Source organism: Antedon mediterranea, chromosome 6 (assembly GCF_964355755.1).
Source record: "Antedon mediterranea chromosome 6, ecAntMedi1.1, whole genome shotgun sequence".
Taxonomy (NCBI): Eukaryota; Metazoa; Echinodermata; class Crinoidea; order Comatulida; family Antedonidae; genus Antedon; species Antedon mediterranea.
Genome location: NC_092675.1, coordinates 23,505,947 through 23,523,965, shown reverse-complemented (window position 1 = coordinate 23,523,965; position 18,019 = coordinate 23,505,947). Strand labels below are relative to the sequence as shown.

The 18,019-nt window shown below is 34.9% G+C and overlaps 1 protein-coding gene across 1 annotated transcript in view; it reads left to right on the top strand.

Annotated features, from left to right (window-relative positions):
- LOC140052680 (laminin subunit alpha-like) overlaps positions 1-18,019 on the top strand; it is a 41,926-nt gene that overhangs the window by 3,299 nt on the left and 20,608 nt on the right. Inside the window, exons 2-30 of the mRNA XM_072098362.1 lie at positions 1,870-2,106; positions 2,490-2,874; positions 3,153-3,271; positions 3,551-3,641; positions 3,980-4,114; positions 4,579-4,716; positions 5,054-5,191; positions 5,800-5,937; positions 6,604-6,741; positions 7,601-7,738; positions 8,135-8,208; positions 8,650-8,802; positions 9,151-9,256; positions 9,646-9,745; positions 10,056-10,215; positions 10,563-10,686; positions 11,160-11,305; positions 11,533-11,627; positions 11,943-12,111; positions 13,100-13,260; positions 13,652-13,763; positions 13,881-13,966; positions 14,662-14,806; positions 15,259-15,385; positions 15,604-15,752; positions 16,124-16,239; positions 16,342-16,550; positions 17,029-17,159; positions 17,411-17,626. Of these exons, the coding sequence (XP_071954463.1) occupies positions 1,870-2,106; positions 2,490-2,874; positions 3,153-3,271; positions 3,551-3,641; positions 3,980-4,114; positions 4,579-4,716; positions 5,054-5,191; positions 5,800-5,937; positions 6,604-6,741; positions 7,601-7,738; positions 8,135-8,208; positions 8,650-8,802; positions 9,151-9,256; positions 9,646-9,745; positions 10,056-10,215; positions 10,563-10,686; positions 11,160-11,305; positions 11,533-11,627; positions 11,943-12,111; positions 13,100-13,260; positions 13,652-13,763; positions 13,881-13,966; positions 14,662-14,806; positions 15,259-15,385; positions 15,604-15,752; positions 16,124-16,239; positions 16,342-16,550; positions 17,029-17,159; positions 17,411-17,626 (4,236 nt within the window). The remainder of the gene's footprint in view (positions 1-1,869; positions 2,107-2,489; positions 2,875-3,152; positions 3,272-3,550; positions 3,642-3,979; positions 4,115-4,578; positions 4,717-5,053; positions 5,192-5,799; positions 5,938-6,603; positions 6,742-7,600; positions 7,739-8,134; positions 8,209-8,649; positions 8,803-9,150; positions 9,257-9,645; positions 9,746-10,055; positions 10,216-10,562; positions 10,687-11,159; positions 11,306-11,532; positions 11,628-11,942; positions 12,112-13,099; positions 13,261-13,651; positions 13,764-13,880; positions 13,967-14,661; positions 14,807-15,258; positions 15,386-15,603; positions 15,753-16,123; positions 16,240-16,341; positions 16,551-17,028; positions 17,160-17,410; positions 17,627-18,019) is intronic.

Genomic DNA, 18,019 nt, shown 5'->3' with positions numbered 1-18,019 from the left:
GTATTATTTTCCAAAAAACGTCCAAAATTGCAGGGAAGGGGTCTTTAAGTCGGAGTTGAATTGCAACTTAGCTTATTCAGCATTCCAATAACATACTAGTTAAAACAATATCTGATTACTGTACCCCTGATGTGAAGAGGTTGTCTAATATTACATTCTGATGACGTATTCTGAAACCAATCAGAGGAACGTCAGAGTTATAGTGCACATAAGCACCTACTGTACTGCAGATGTGATTCACATAGAGTTGAACCCCTATTTGGGACACCCATATCTAAGGGACAATTTCTTAGGAAACAAACAATAATACAGGAAACCCCTTTTCAGGGGAAGTTTTGCTGGGTTCTATCTGGACAAAATTTGTATTTATTATACCAGCTATTATTAATATTAAGCACATGTTCTACACAGTCACTGTACAGTACATGTACACTCTGTAGGGTATACTGAAAATATCAGCCATTCTCACTGACCTCGCACAGTGGGCGGTATTTTTAATTACTTTCCATAGAGCAACAATCTGATTTGACTGTTTTTCAACTGAGAAATATTAATATTATCCTTCATTTACTGTATTGCTGTACATTATACAGTGTTTTCTATTTGATTTGTTGGTTGGAAAGAGACGCACGTTCTCAAAATAATAATAAATTTTTTTTTAAACCCAATTTTACTGGTTCTGTTTGTTTCTGCTGCAAATAACGGTTAACCATACGAATAAATTGACCCCCATTGAAACAATGCAAATTTTCAGTAACCGGTTAAATGGCAGCAGTTTAATACACACCCAATCGCTTTGTTATTATTACATACGGTTATTGGTGTGCAATTTCTGGCTGCAACTGCCTTGAGCTTAACTACTCTGTAATAATATTTGAATTTACTGGCAGAACCCTTTGCATTTTGGGTAATGCTTAAACAATTTCCATCAACAACCCATTTATTTAAACAGTTAGGGGCACAAATTTAGCAGAAATATATAACAATTATCTTTTAATTTATTTCGAAATAAATTGTTTATTCAGTGCAGAAAAAGACCCTATGTTTGCTACCTGTTGTATGTACTGTAAATCCTTCAAAACCCATTAATTGCTTTGTGTAACTGTTTTGTTTATTTATAATATCTCAAACCAAATGCTGTAAATTGTTGGAAAAAAAATAAACATTTCATACCTGTACATTGAAAGCTAGTAGTGGGGTAATATAGTAGCCATTAGTAAACATTTTAAATAGATAATGGTGGTGTTATGGCTGATCTGAAACTCAAACAAGGGCTTGAGGTTAAATTCTTTGTATTCATTTGGGCAGAATGACATTGCTAGACAGTGATATTTATTTATGGTATGTTTCAAAACCACTCCTATGGCACAGCCAGATGTTTAATCACTTACAAATGGAATAACAACCACCACCACTGTTGAACTGTATGGGATTATTCCTTTGTTGTGTAAAATATATCCCTGTCAGTACTGTACTTGAAATATTAGATAGATTTTCTTTTATATTGTTCTTAACAATACAGTATTGTGCCAAGTAAAACAATTAATATTGTTAGTGATTTACTGATTTTGTTTTTACTCACTGTTTATAGTATATGCATTTCTTTTCTTATAATATATTTTTTTTATTTATTTATTCAAGATCCAATAGTGTATCAATAAAAACACTAATATAGGATTGCCCTAACATATACATTTGATTTACCTAAAAAAGAACAAGGAAAACAAACATATTTATATATTATTAAAAATGAGTATATCTTTTTATCAGTTTTGAAAACTTTTTTCATACTATAAATTAGCATTATGATTTTAATGCATTTGCATGAAACAATTTTTTTTTAAACAACTCATTGACATTTATTTTTAGCTCTATCATGTTGCATACGTCCTGATTAAGTTTGCCAACTCTCCAAGACCAGGTACATGGGTTCTAGAAAAATCTGTGGATTATGGAGAAACATACCAGGCTTGGCAATACTTTGCTGATACTCCCAGTGACTGCCTTAACTATTTTGGGATGAGATCGCTAGAACAAATTACAAATGATGATGATATAATTTGTACAACAGAATACTCTGGTATTGTCCCTCTTGAAGATGGTGAGGTAAGATTATAACAGTAACTCTAAAAAAACCAAGACACTATTGAACCAGAATACAGTATCAATTATTCTGGGAATATGCGAATTTAAGGATGGCAAAAGATTGGCTAAGCTTGGGTGCTGGAAACCACTAGCCAAAAAATCTACATAGGTTCAATGCTCTCCTCAACAATAGTTGTAGTGGTAATCCTCCTAGTGTACACAAAATCCAGTATGAGTTATCCATAGTTCTGATTTATCTCAGCTCCTGTTCTTGACGGACCATTTAGTGGCAGCACTTCACACAAAGGCGCCTTATCATTTAATTCTGACTAAATTTATTTAATATATAATGTAAAAATAAGCACAATTTTTACCCTATAATTTATAATTGACTTACTTTACAGATTGTTGTATCTCTCATTAATGGCCGTCCAGGCGCTAAAACCTTTTACGACTCTCCAACCTTAAAAGAATTTACAAGAGCCACAAATGTTAGACTGCGTCTCCTACAAACAAAGACGCTTCTTGGACATCTGATGGCCATACAACAACTAGATCCGACTGTCACAAGGCGGTACTTTTATAGTATCAAAGACATATCAATCGGCGGACGGTGTGTATGTAATGGACATGCGAATGCTTGTGATACCCCAGTTCCTGGAAGTCAAACACGATTAATGTGCACCTGTTCCCATAATACTTGTGGCGCTGAATGCGAGACTTGTTGTCCAGGGTTTGTTCAGAAAAAATGGAAACCAGCAACACCCGATAGTTCTAATGAATGTGAACGTAAGTTTATAAACTACAACAATTGAAATTATGTAGTTTCCACACACAAATTTGAGCCCATCTTGAGAAAGTTGTGATATCATTTTTTTTTTTTAAATGCACGAGCTGAAACTAAATTTAATTAAATTTTATTTAAAAAAGAAAATAAAAATGGTAGATCATAAAGAGGGTTGTTCCAGCAACTCATAATTAAATACGGATGAAAATTGATATTGCACAATATGCATGACTATGACAAACTAAAGGATATACCAAAATCACTATTTTCAATTTTTTAGCATGCAACTGCTATGGACACTCTAATGAGTGTGTTTATGATGAGAGTGTAGCAGAACGTAGCGAGTCTATTGATATCTATGGAAACTATTCTGGTGGTGGAGTTTGTACCAATTGTCGGGTAAACTTTATTTTTATTTCAAGAAAGTGTATATTCTAGTATAGTGTATTAATTAAAGGCATCGGATACTACGGTATAGGCCTAGCTATCTGCAATAGCAAGTTATTATTGCAAGTGCATAGCACTATAATATATCTTTTACTTTTGTACAATGGGACGACATATCGGGTCAAGGTCAAGGTCATATCGGGTCAAGGTTTTCAACAAAAATTTGATTTGTTTGTATTATTGTATTAATCTATGTATTTCTATTATGCTTTCTATAAATTTGTTCTTTAGGATAACACACAAGGCATAAACTGCAATGAATGTATTTCTGGATTCTACCAAGTACAAGGCGAAGCACTAGATTCTCCATATGTTTGTAGACGTAAGTTAACATACTATGCTACTGATTCTTAATATTTGACTCATTCAGGCTTTATTTTGTAGAGTTACATTATTCAGTCATTTGAGTCGGTCATAGACCCCTATGTGAACACTTTCCTTTTGCGAAACATAAATAAATGTCAAGTTCAAGAAGCATAGGTTTACTGTATATAATGTAACTAATAATTGTGCCTTGTGGTTTAAGATTTAATTAGGGTTAAAGTGTTCAAATGACAGCCACAGTTACAGTAAGCGTGTTTCATGTAAACAATAAACAAACACTTCTGCCTTATTCTCAGTGAACTATGCTATATTTGTTCTTGCTTTTTTTAATAAAAGAATGTGAATGTGATCTATATTTCTCCACTGGTAATTGTGCATCATCTACTGGCGTATGTGAATGTAGACCCCAGTTCACTGGTGAAGGTTGTTCTGAATGCAGCCCAGGCTACTACAGCTTCCCTGAATGCAGACGTAAGTGGTTTAAAATTTCATAGCTGTGGTTGTGGTCTGAAATTTTATTTACAGAAATCTGTAAATAATATCTTTGAATAGTAAGTTTTGCATGGCGAATAATAGGTAAAGTTAGTTTTGCATCTGGAGAATACGGTTGTAGTGTATCGTCGATATTCTCAACCATACTTCCCTTTTGGAAACACATGCTGTATTGCAAACCTAATACTTGTTTGTATTTTGAGATCTAGCTACACCTTCTGACATCATAGAATGGGTAGACAAAATCTTGAATAAAACAGCAGAAAGAATAGGAAGTCTGCCACTTATGTAACATATGCCCATAGTATTAGTACATTCTTTCTTTTTATCTTATTTTTAGTCAAGACAAGTTGTCCTAAATTGACAACTACAGTATATACAATTTGATTCAAGGAGTAAATTGTGTTGTTACTTGTTTTTTTTATACACCTTTTGTATTTTAGCTTGCGATTGTCATGTTGAAGGCACTTATGAAGCTTTATGTCAGGCTAATGGAGGACAGTGTCCATGCAAGAGGAACTATGTCGGCCTCAACTGTGATTCATGTGCACCTGGTTTCTACAACTTTCCAGATTGCATTCGTAAGACTTTTTCAATCAATTTAAAACCACCTATTTTTAATCTTATTAAATTTTATAACAGACATGAATAGATGCTTGTCATTTGATTGGAGGATTGTGGGTCACACGATATTCAATAAAATACTCAAATGAACCTTACATCATATAAGTGAAATTCTGTTACATATGAGAGTGCCATTTCGTTATATGCACGTTCATCAGCAACCAAGCGCGACACAAGTTGGTCTGATTGCGCTACAATTGTACTCTCGGTCAAAATAGTTTTTTTATATAAACAAATGATTTAAATGTTTTATATTTGTGCATTATTATTAAATTATTCCCTATATTTTTGTAGCTTGTGGATGCAACCTGTTTGGCACTGTGAGTCCAACATGTGGAGCAACAACAGGACAATGTCGATGTCAACCTAATTTTGCTGGGCGTGCTTGTGACCAATGTAACGATGGTTACTATAGTGAATTTGATTGTATTGGTACGTTTTTACCAAAAAATTGAAAACATGCTAGTATAGTATTATGCCTATTAAACTGGGCTACCCCTAAACTACAATCTATAGGCCATAGTATTGAAGACCACCTCCTATAGCTTACCACAATCAACACGGAATGCTTTTTGATAAAAAGGTTGTTCCAAAGTTATGTAAACAAAATATAATAATGTTCATTTGAAATTTTTATGATGGATTTGAGCCAGGTCTTGGGTCTAGCAATTTAATTCGGATACATGAGTAGAAAAGACATGGCAATTTACCAGTTTTGATGTTTCAGTAAAAAGCTGACATATCCTATATCCTAGTAGGCCTACATTTGAGAAGACTGTAGCCTACTGTTTACTGCAGGTGTGGTGTGCTGTTGTATATCCAGTGTCGACCGCACCCACGCCAACAGGCAATGTTACTGGAAGTGTGGTGTGCTGTTGTATAGCCAGTGTCGACCGCATCCACGCCAACGGGCAATGTTACTGCAGGTGTGATGTGCTGTTGTATATCCAGTGTCGACTGCACCTACACCAACAGGCAATGTTACAGTAGTCAACTATAGTTGAGACAGTTTTTCTGAAGATAAATATTATGAATTTTAGGTTGTGACTGTGACATACAAGGCACATTGAGTGAAATCTGTGACAAGGTAACATCAGAGTGTTTGTGCAAGAGTAGCTATACTGGAGCACGTTGTGATCAATGCGCAGAGGGTTTTTATAACTACCCGTATTGTTACGGTAAGTATTGCAAACTTCTAAAACTAAAAAGTTTCCAGCAATACTGTTTATTTAAGGACATGGCAAAGATGGCCTAATTTTCATTCATGATGTTATATTTATGATTCTGGTAGTTTGCAGGGAATATTCTGATACACTGTGCCACTGTAAGTTGTGTTTTTCAAGCATCAGAAAACCAAATTTTATGGTCGCCTAGTGGTCATGACAATAAAGAATTATATTACTACTATATTATTACTATATAATAAATAATAACATCCTGGATATATAATATAGTAACTAATGTTGTGAAACCTAAGATTCCAACCATGCCAAAAAAAAAACAACCCAAAAAAAAAACAACCCAAAACGAAGTAAGGGGATTGGTCTAATTGAACCCTGGTCAGCATCAGAAAAAGTGACATGCCTATACTGATGAAGGAAAAGAACCTTACTATGGCAATTTTTAGAGATACAGATACAGATACAGATACAGATACAGATTCATTTATTGTCCAAAATAATAATGGAAATTACAGTGCTCATAAACCTTGGCTTGCCTAAAATAAATATAAATATAACGGGGACTATATTAGAGTGTCTTACTATTGTGTTTATTGTATATTCTCAGGTTTCTTTCAGAAATGTTTTAGGGCTTGATCTAAGATTTTGTTTCTACCTTTATAGCTTGTAGTTGTGACATATCAGGAACTGGTGGTCAAGTTCAATGCAATAATGAAGGCCAATGCCCTTGTCTCAACAACTTTGGTGGCATGAAGTGTGATGCATGTAATGTGGGATATTACAACTTCCCAGATTGCCAATGTAAGTAGGATTAATACAGTATAGAGTTCTGCGGTGCTGACATCACGACGGTAGGTGGCGCTGCATGGACGGTAGGTGGCGCTGCCTGGTTAGACACCAATAGTTTGGAATAGGCTTATTGAAGTACTACTTCAATGTCATTGTAAAACTTAATAATTTTCAATAAAAACAAACTAAAATTTCAAAAGTAAATTTCAGTAAATATTTGTTTCTATATATGTTGGTATATCTTTATTAAAAAAAAAGTCAAATGACACAAACAGCCAATGGCTGAAACCTTAGTCGTACATTATAAATATACAATCATGATAAAAACAGGTAAAATATAAAATATTTAAAAAAGCAGATCATCAAAATAACATTAAGTTCGCGACAATGAGGGAGCATATTCCGAAATATGTCAGAGGCAAGAAGTTTCTCACCAAAAGACAACACCAGACGCACACTCCTCGTTGCAAGCGATGAGAGACCGGCGATTAATAATCTATTTATTCTTTAACTACAGTTTAAGTTAAAAAAATCAAGCTAAGATACATAATTTGATAGAAACGCAGATCTATAGTGTTTATCAACATAGTAGCGTTGAATGCATTTTTGGTTGCTCTAGCAACCATGCAGCGCCATCTATCGTGACGTCACACCACAGAACTCTATGTATTCTTAATTAGTGCATAATACATACGGTTGTGGACCAAAGGAAACCCATGGTCTTCCATGGTTAAGAGCACAACACTGACTTGTTTGTTTCAACATGCATAGATACAACTTCTGACCTTTCAATTGCAGCTTCCAATGAACAGCAATGTTAGCTGTTAAATGTTTTGTTTGTACTTTACTGGATACTTGGTATTTCTTTCAGACTGTGGCTGTAATCTATTGGGTACAGACTCTGAAGAATGTGATCAGCTAACTGGACAGTGCTACTGTTACAACAGTTTCAAAGGGCGCATGTGTGAAGCTTGCAACTCGGGCTTCTATAACTTTCCAACTTGTGAAGGTAATATCATAATAATTAGCATAATTTCTTGTTTTTACATCTCCTTTTTGAATAAACGTCAGTATGGTAAACATTTTTGGATTCGGTTTTTTTAAATGCCTATAATATTGGATAAATATTACAGTACTGTATTCAACAAGTTATTGAATAGTTTCAACTTTAATAAGTTATTCCTGTTCAGTATTCAGTGTTTTAGATACCATGTTTGTTGAAAGTGAAAAAGTTCATATCTTGACAGTCAATGAACTAAAAACCTAGGAGACCTAGGGCATCTTCTATGTCATGTTATATTCAAAGTGTAATCCAATCTAAAATTAGTTTTGCTACCTCAAGTAGTATGTCTTTGGTCTTTGGTATGAAAATTCAAATCTTATTTTACACAAAATATATCCATAGAGTGCGATTGTGATCCAGCTGGTGTTGAAGAGCTCCCAGGTCAACCGCTTGGTGGTTGTGGTGCTGAAACGAAGGTAAGATCTGCTTTTATGTATGTCTGGTCTAGTCTTCTTTGCCATTGCACTTCAGCGTTCAGCCATTTTACTATTCAGTATATACAAAAGGTTAGGGAACTATGTGGCAATAAGATAAGGTTGTATTTATGTTGCACACCCGCACCACCTGAATCCAATTCACACTATGACTGATAATCAGAATGTCTCCCTGTGCAAATGCAAGGTAATGCTAAAGTTATGTTAAAAGGCAGTCTATTTTCATAGTGAAGAAGTGGTCTACGTTATGGCACATTCAATTATTGGAGAGAAAAATTGGACCTTCTGCTTACGAGAGGCTGTAGGAAAGGCATTAGAATTCCATGTACATAATTGGAAAAAATGGTGTTAATTTGTTTTTGCTTGTTGAAGTTTCCAAGCTTATAAAAATTGTATGAAATTTTTTTATATTTTTGTATATAGGGTGCATGTATCTGCAAGAGTTTTGTAGAGGGAAGATCATGTGATACGTGTAGACCGTTGTACTGGAACCTTCAGCTAAGCAATCCTGATGGGTGTGAACGTTGTAATTGCTTTACTCCGGGGACTGTATCTGGTAGTGACAGATGTAACACGGTAAGTTTCATGCATATGACATTGGTTTGAGATAGAACATTCATGAGGACAGCGGCTTAGACTTTTCAATTCACCTTTTACAACGAGAGATTACATATTGGAATAGTTTGCCAACCGAAGTCGTCATTTCGGAAACTACCACACATTTAAAAACCGATTAGATTTGTTGGATTCGTTAAAAGAGCACACGCCGCCTAAACTTACCCATCTAAACTTGTCATTTCACTGTAGTCATCCAGCCATTGGTTTTTCTATGATGTTTAGTAAAACCATTTAGACAGAGTATAGTAATATTATAATGGACATATATTCATATAATGTTCTAATAATGTGTCTTGTTTGTCGTAGGTGACTGGACAATGTTTTTGCAAACTTTTGACAAATGGAAGGATTTGTGACGAGTGTAGAGATGGTGCTTATCAACTGACGGAAGGAAACTCCTTTGGATGTACAGGTTAGGTTATTACTATAGGTTACCAAGCGTCTTCATGTCTTCAGTAGGTTACCCAGAGAGGTTGGAGTCTCCATGTAGGCCTACCTTCAGCAGGTTACCCAGAGAGCTTGGAGTCTTCAGGTAGGCCTACCTACAGTAGGTTACCAAGAGAGATTGGGTTAGGGGTTAGTTATTTTTTTTAAATGAGGAAAATACAAATTATTTCGTTTCCATCATAGTTTTTGAATTAGAATCAGGCAACTACAGTATACAGGGTTTTCTACAAACCTCGGGGAGCTAACATTTTAAGGATAGTTCATGAGATGTAGCCAGGCAACTCCATCCAGCCACAGCCTAGCATGATCATGACTGTAGGGCTTAATAATTGCTAATTTATAATATTTTTACAGCATGTAATTGTGATGTTGGTGGTGCTGCAACTAATGTATGTGATAAAACAACAGGAAATTGTATCTGTAAAGCCAGGATTCGTGGACAGAACTGTGATCAGTAAGAATTTGCTTTGTTAAAATATCAATATAGATATACCAATTTTTTTAGCCTTAAGTTATGCTCCTTGTTTTCTACACAGTGTTGTTGTACCATATGACTCAATATGTCTGCCTCACCTCTTTGATTGACTTGTTTTTTAAGGTGTGGATAGGATTGACCGTTCATGTCTTTCTGTTTACTGCTGTATCTCTTCTCGGACCACCTACTTATATTTCTGCCCATTTGTTTTTATAGTTTCCAGGTTGTCCCAGTTTTTCTCAAAATATATGTGTCCTAATGTTAATAAATTAAATTGTTCATTTTACAGACCAGAACGTGCTCACTATTTCCCTGATCTTTACCAATACAAATACGAGATTGAATCTGGACAAGCATCTGATGGCAGACAGTTACGTATTGGATATGATCAAAACACCTTTCCCGGTTTCTCTTATATTGGATATGCTGTCATGTCGCAAAGTCTACAGGTATTTTAGACAAATTTCACAGCTTTTGAATAAACAATTTAAACAAAATAATAGCTATTACAAATGATGTTTTAGACTAGATACATCAGAAAATGATGATATGGTGACTAAAATAAATATTGAAATTGAAAATTTATTATAAATGTTTGATTGATATTGTTTGCATGGCAAAATCAAATGTTGATGTAATGTTTGCGGTACACCATGTATATTAGTTCTGAAAAAAACTGTTGAGTTTCAGTTCTTTTCAGAACTAATATACATGGTGTACTGCAAACTATATATTGACAGGTTTGATACTTTAATTAATTGCTTAAAAACCATGCCTTGATTTCCTTTTTATTCAGCCTTCGGTCAGTTTATGGGTACCAGTTGAAGTGCCTGACCTCTACCGTATTGTACTGCGTTACATGTATGATGGTTCTGAGCCAGTGTATGGTAAAATTCGTATGACACCAACCAACCAAGAAGGTATGTAAAATTTTACTAAACATCTAATAACAACGACCATCTTGAAGTTTAAAATTTACTTCCCTATTATATTCATTATCATAGCAAATTTACAAAAAACAAGGCCATATACATGGCTGCAGTTGCGTGCTCAATTTGAGTTAGTGTTTACCGACCGACAAACATAGTGAGCTATAGAGTCGCGTTTGCATGCGACTAAAAAAAAAGAAGAAAAGGTGAATGTTAATGTACAGATAAAATCAAACCCACCCATCATTGTATGCAAAACGCCACTATAACATTGGTATAGTTCATTATTGAAGGTTGATACAAGTACTGTAATTAGAGTAATCCAATTACTTAATTAAATCCTTGACTCGAATCGTGCTGGTGGCTAGAATTGAAACCATGTACTTATCTTCCTCAAAGCTACTACTTGGAAGTAGTTATTATATTGGCACTTATTTTATTAAAAATTTACTTGCATGTTTTAGACGATGTTCAGGAGTACCCAGTACTTTTCAAGCCCGGTGCTAGCCCACAACTTGTGACTGTCCAAAGTGATATTTTTATATCACCATTCGTACTGAATCGAGACCACTGGCTTGCAGTCATTGAGGCACCGTCAGGTGTTTTATTGGTATGTCTGATAACGAATAAGAAAGTGAAACCCATTTGACTATTTAGTAAAAGTAAAATAAACTAACAGGAATTTCTGGTCTAAATTTCATTTGTAAAGTTTGAAATGCTTTTGTCGGATTTTCTTCTTGAGATGTATTTTGTAGCAATTAATGGAAGACAATTTGCAAAGACAAACCTACTGATAAATTTATATATATTTTAAAATGATATAATATATTTTGACAGGATTATCTTGTTTTGCTTCCATCTGCTTATTTTGAAGCAAGAACTCTTCATGTTGACATTACTGAACCCTGTGTAGCTGGGCAAGATCAAGAAAGGTTCCTCAAGCAAATCTTTTTTATATTTTGTTTCATTACATGAATATAAAACATTCATAATTTGATTTATACCACACCTTTTAGGTATTAAATAAATTCAGGCATTAAATAAAGTAACTATGCTTAGTTGACATGCAGAAGTGTTCTATATTCTCGCATTGTGTACTGTAATTAGACAGGCGAGTGTGAAATTTTTCCAATTCTACTTTTCCCGTTACCATTATAATGTCATGGATTTAAGATTGCAAGAAGATGACATAATGATGGCTATTAAGTGCAAAGATTTAATATGTAAGTTTGATATGGTTATTATAGGTGCAATTATTTTACATTTCCTGGCTTGGAGCAATTTGACACTCTTCTTGGGCATGCTGGCTCCTACACAAATGATGATGGTGATAATGTTCGTACAAACCTCTTTACTGATGTTACAATCTTGGAGGACCTTGGTGTCTCAGAAATGGCCTACTTAAGCCCAGATCAGGTACAGAAAATGACATCTATGATTTCATGTGTGTGCAAATAAGCTCTATGGTACTACTATGGTACTATTACAGTATAATACCCCTTTCACACCAAAAGCAAAACTCCGGAGACACTCCGGAGTTGACGCCCCGCTGTTTGGTGTGAAAGGTAAAATCAAGCAACTCCGGTGTTTAAAACTGCGGGGTTGAACAGCTGAACATTCTCTGGAGAGCGAACTGCGGGGACACCCCGGTGTTTTTGTGTGAAAGGTACCAACATCAAACTCCGGAGTGTTTCGGGACAAAAGGTTATCCTCGCAATCAATTATTTAGTTTATTGCAAAACCCTATAAATATTTGTAAAAAATATATATAGCGGGTTAAGGAACTACTTAAAATTTCCTTAACATCAATAAAACATTATATTACTTCTGAGACTTTTGAAAGTAATTATTCAATTAAAAATATTATTAATTAAAATGATTCTAATGATAGCGCTATGTAAACGGAGTGTCTCCGGAGACACTCCAGAGTTTTGGTGTGAAAGGGGTATCAAAGCTAAAATTACTATTACACTTGGAGCGTATAGTACTACTAAAGTAATCTGCAAGGTTTCTAGTTGGGCCCATTGAAGATGTTGTAACAAACAAAAGGAGCCTATATATTTATTATTGAGAAGTGCACTCTCTAGATTTGGTAAAGTAGGTCCTATACGTTTGTTCGGTTTACCTTGACAACAAATTTCAAAAAAATTTCAAAAATGTCTTCTTGTATTCTTCCAATGTAGTACGTTTCATTCTATTCCATTGAATTAATATTAAAAAATTTAAATTTTACATGATCATCCATATTATGTCTAAAAATTCTTGGAACACAAGAAATTTGTTTTTAACTTTGTGGATGTTGATGAGGAGCAACACAAAATATCTTTGCTTAATTGATTCATGATTATTAAGGCTCTTTAATTGTGGAATATTTGACATAACAATGTTAATGTTTTTGTTTCAGCCATACCTAAATTTGGTATTTCCCATTGAAGAAGTTGGTAGCTATGTGTTTGTGCTTGAATATTACGGTGGTGGTCCTGGTGCTTACAATGGCAAATTCAATGTATCAATAGATGGTATTGAGCAGACTGGTTACTTTGTTGTCTATAACTGCAACTTTATGTAAGTTTCTTCTTTTCCCTAGAGAAGCATAACAAAAAGTTGTGTATAACACTGTGCAAGCTAAGCTTTCAGAGTTGGTGAATGGTAGCTAGCCACAAAATCGGCAAGGGTACCCGGCTCACTTACTCCATGGTGCTAGTGGTAGAACGAGTCTTATCTGATGAGGCCTATGCACCATAGGTCCAGCGTACACAGAATATTTTTGTGCACTAGTACATCTTTCGAGACGAGTAGAGTGTTCCCCATTGTGCTAGTGTTCACACTGTACGACATAACGTGACGGAGAGAAGCATGTAGTGTAACATCCAAATTCAACATTAATTTTGTTTGGTAGAAGATAAACAGTTTCCCTTTTTTATATTTTTAAAGACATATCTTATTTTTATGTTAGGTGTCGAGCAGTTATAATGGACTCTCAAAACCGTGTGATGATCTTTGATGTAACAACAACTATTTTCAGGGCTCAGATTTCAGAATATGGCCAGAATTTTGTATTTGCTCTTGTAAGTATAATGTGGTGGCATATCCCATGTTTTCCCATATTTATTCTTAAACTATAAGAAACTTCAGCTTACCACTCGCATTTTTGTAGCAATTAGTAATTTAACTTTATATTACAGAGCTCCATTGTTGCTGTACCTGCTGAGAAGTGGAGTATGGAGTTTGTCACACCAACATTAATGTGTGTCAGAGATGTGAACAAAAAGTAAGAAAGAAATGAGGAATTTATTTTCAAACTAGTTAGGTCGTCACCTGCATGCTGAAATGTACACGCTCTTATTCACAATTAACCATTAGTTAAATGTACAGTAAATCTATACGAAATGTAACAGAAAATCTTTTCGCCCTGAACCTCATATATCAACCTCATTATCCATGTTATCCAAAATCAACAATCACTTTTATATCAATGCTAATTCACATTTTAAAGAAATAGACTTGCCAATACAAACAATATTAAACAACCTTTCTTGCCGTGACAATCTATGTACAATGACAGTAACTAAAGCTCTGTCTACACTATCAAATGTGATGTGCCCATGGACATGATGTCGTATCACTACCATATATAAATTTATTTGTAAAGTTATTTTGCTTTAGAGCTTTAGAGCTTTAGATCTTAAATAATGGCATATAAATTGATGATGAACTTATACACACACACTGTATACATTCCTGCTATGTGATGTGCCCATGGACAGGATGATGTCGTATCACTACCATATATAAACTTGTTTTTGTAAAGCTATTTTGGTAGTGTAAACAGAGCTTTAGATCTAAAATAATGACAAATGATGAACTTATACACACACTGTATACATTCCTGCTTTGCAGCAGTTGATTGTGTGTTGTAGCAACGATCAGAGTGGTGTATTTATTGAGATGTTTTTTGCTTTCTAGCTGTCTAGGATCCAGCTATGTAATTCCTGTTCCAGCCGTTCGAAAGGAAGCTGAGAGACCAGAAGAGAAAGATGAACAATTTCCCCTGCCTACCATGGCCAGTGACAGGAATGTTCTCTATTATATGGATACGGATGCAGGAAGGGTAATTATGGTTCACTTTATTAGTATAATAGTATAATAACATCAATTAAATCCTTTCTAGACCACATTCCAGATCCACATGCTGCAGCCATTCATATGTGTTTGTAGAAGTTAATTTTAATTTAAGATATGTTTCAGGTGGACTATATTTTATTGTTATTGTTTTTTATGATAATCATTATTTAATATTATTCAAAAACGGAATTATTTACCAATGCATCGTAATTTAAAGGAAAATTTAGTTAAATGAAAGCCCATCTGTCAGACAATGAAGCAAAATCATTTTTTATTAAACTATTATAAAAGATAAATAAAACTATAAATGGACTATTCAAAGTTAGAATATTATTGACTTTATTTTTCCTCTTTTGGAGGTCAATACATCCTTAACCAACCCACCATATGCCTTGTTTGTATAAGAAAGCTCTTTCAAATAAGATATTTTTTTTTCAGATGGAGTTAACAATATTAGATGGAAATCCAGGCGTGGGAAGATGGGTGTTTGTGGTGCATTATTATCAACCGTTGACCTCATCGTATGAAGTGTTCTTTGATCTTCTTGGTGAAGTAGAATCTTCAGGTGGGTAGCGTTTTGAGAAACATGCTAAACTTTGTAGAACTTGTAGTTTCTTCTGTGCTTTTATAAACAAAATGAGGAAAAAAACATTTCTTTGGTATCATTATTTATGTTCAATTATATAGAATGCCATGTGTAGCATTGAGCTAAAATGTAATATATTCATTCCTATTATTTTTTAAACATGAAACAATAATATGATATAAACATTTTTTTGACAGGTTCTTTTGAAGCCAAATACTGCCCTCATACTTCTGGTTGTCGTACTGTAGTCTCCAATGCAGCTGGAGGCACCACATTTGAAATGAATGGTGTAGGCAGTGACATTCTCATTACATTACCGAATGGAGACAAACGTACACTTTGGATTGTAAGTAATTTTAGTATTGGTATTATTAATTTATGATTGTCCCCAGGAAATTCTACATCTTCAATAGGAATGATTGCTCTCACTCTCTTAACTACTTGTCTTAACTTATTTAAATCGGATCAATGACTGTACAAAACATGTCTGTTGTATAGAAGGTACAGTATGTGCCACATCCCCTCCCCCTATCCTCCGTCCTATTCTCCGCCCTATCCTCTGCTTCTATCCTAAGCTCTCACCCACCCCTATATTGTGACAACTGCATGACCTACTTTAGATGCTTCACCACTCAGTTTTATGCCTGCCATTTAGCATAAAACAGTATTGGCAATCCATAAGCTTAAGAAAGTACATTTCTCACTCTCTTTGTTAAGGATTACATCCTTGCAATACCAGAAGATAGATACAGTGAGGCGCTCCTGAAAGCCAGTCCACAAGATCGAACCGGTGACTTTATCATAGAGTGTGGCAGCCAAAACTTTTACATTAGGTAAGCAAAATCCTTAATTCTATGGTCCTGCTTTTTCATAGTACAGTAGTGATTGAATCGACAGGAACTGAATAGTTTGTTGGTTTAATTATTTTTGTTTAGCCCTTCAACAACTGGATTTTGCCGTGACTCGGTCTTCTCGCTTACAACCGACTACAACAATGGAGCATTATCATGTGACTGTAATATTGATGGTTCACTCAACTATTATTGTGAAGAACTTGGTGGTCAGTGTCCATGTCGTGACCATGTCACAGGTCGTCGATGCGAAAGGTGTATGATTGGATTTTATGGATTTCCATTATGTAGAGGTATTCATTAGAAATTGTTTCATTAAATACAGGTTCTTTTCAGTGAAGTACTACTATACTGAATTTGTACAGCACTACTGAAATAGATAGTGAAAGCACTATTATGATTTTTTGCTTCTGAATGTACGGCTCTGCCATGTTGAAACACCGGTCCTTGTCAGATCACCAAAGTTGAGCAATGTTGGGCCCGGTTAGAGCTTGGACGGGAGACCATCTGGGAATATCAGGTGCTGTATATATGAAGCTGGGGTCCCATCAGGCATTTTAAATCAACACTACTGACTCTTATAGCAACCCCTGCATCCAGTATTTGCTCATGCCTTTCCTCTCATAAAAATGGGCACTGGTCGAGAGATGTTAGTATCAACCAGGTGCTTTAAACAGTCTTGCTTAGTTTCATTAAGACATACTGTATATAAGTTTTTATACATGTGTAATAACCCTACACATATACAAAAATAACCACTTGTCTTTACAGAATGTAGATGCTTGTCTGGAGTATGTAATGAAGAAACTGGTCAATGCACGTGTCCACCAAATGTATCTGGAGAGTACTGTGACAGATGTCTTGATGATCATTATGGATATGACCCTATTGCTGGATGTGTAGTAAGTCATTTAATTAAGTGACTTGAGTTAAGTCTTGTTTATCTCTTCAGTCTTTGTACATTACAGATCTTTCGCTATCTCAATTGAGAAATGGTACGATGGTAAGAAAACTCTACTCATGTCACCAGTCTATGGGTTTGTTTGACCGATAATAAATAATGAAGATGTTAAACAAGGAACCCTTTAAGGAATTAGTTTTTTAAAGAGGAACCACATACAATTTCTATTTTATGAAATAATCATTTTTGTAGCCATGTGATTGTGATGAAAGAGGCACTATTGGTAGCGATCTAGGCTGTGATGCCAACACAGGACAGTGCCGTTGCCAAGCAGATGTAGCGGGTCGTCGGTGTGAAGCTTGTAACCCTGGTTTCCATTCATATCCATTCTGTAGTGATTGTAACTGTGATTTGTCGGGAACTCTACCTGGTATATGTAACCAAACAAATGCTGAATGTTTGTGCAAGGTATATCGTCTATAATTATTATTTTTAACTAAAGAAAGTGCATATTTCCTAATTGTGGTAATATTAGATAGATATTTTAGCGTTAAATCTAATTTTATGTAAGTATTTTTATGTGGAAAGCCTCTCTACGGGTATTTTTATTAATAACCTTTAGTTGATCCTGCCTCATTGATTTACTTTTGTACTGTTTTTATGTCCTTGTACTGTATTTGAAATTTGGCGAAATAAATAATATGATGATGTGATATTATGGCATATGGTAAGGAATCGTGTAAAAGGTGGGTTCAAGCCCATTTGTGCTGTATTGTATCTTTACATGCTGTCTCATTACCTCGTCCTTCAGATGAGCAGTAAAATGGTTGGTCCATATACATACAGTGCACATTTGTACAC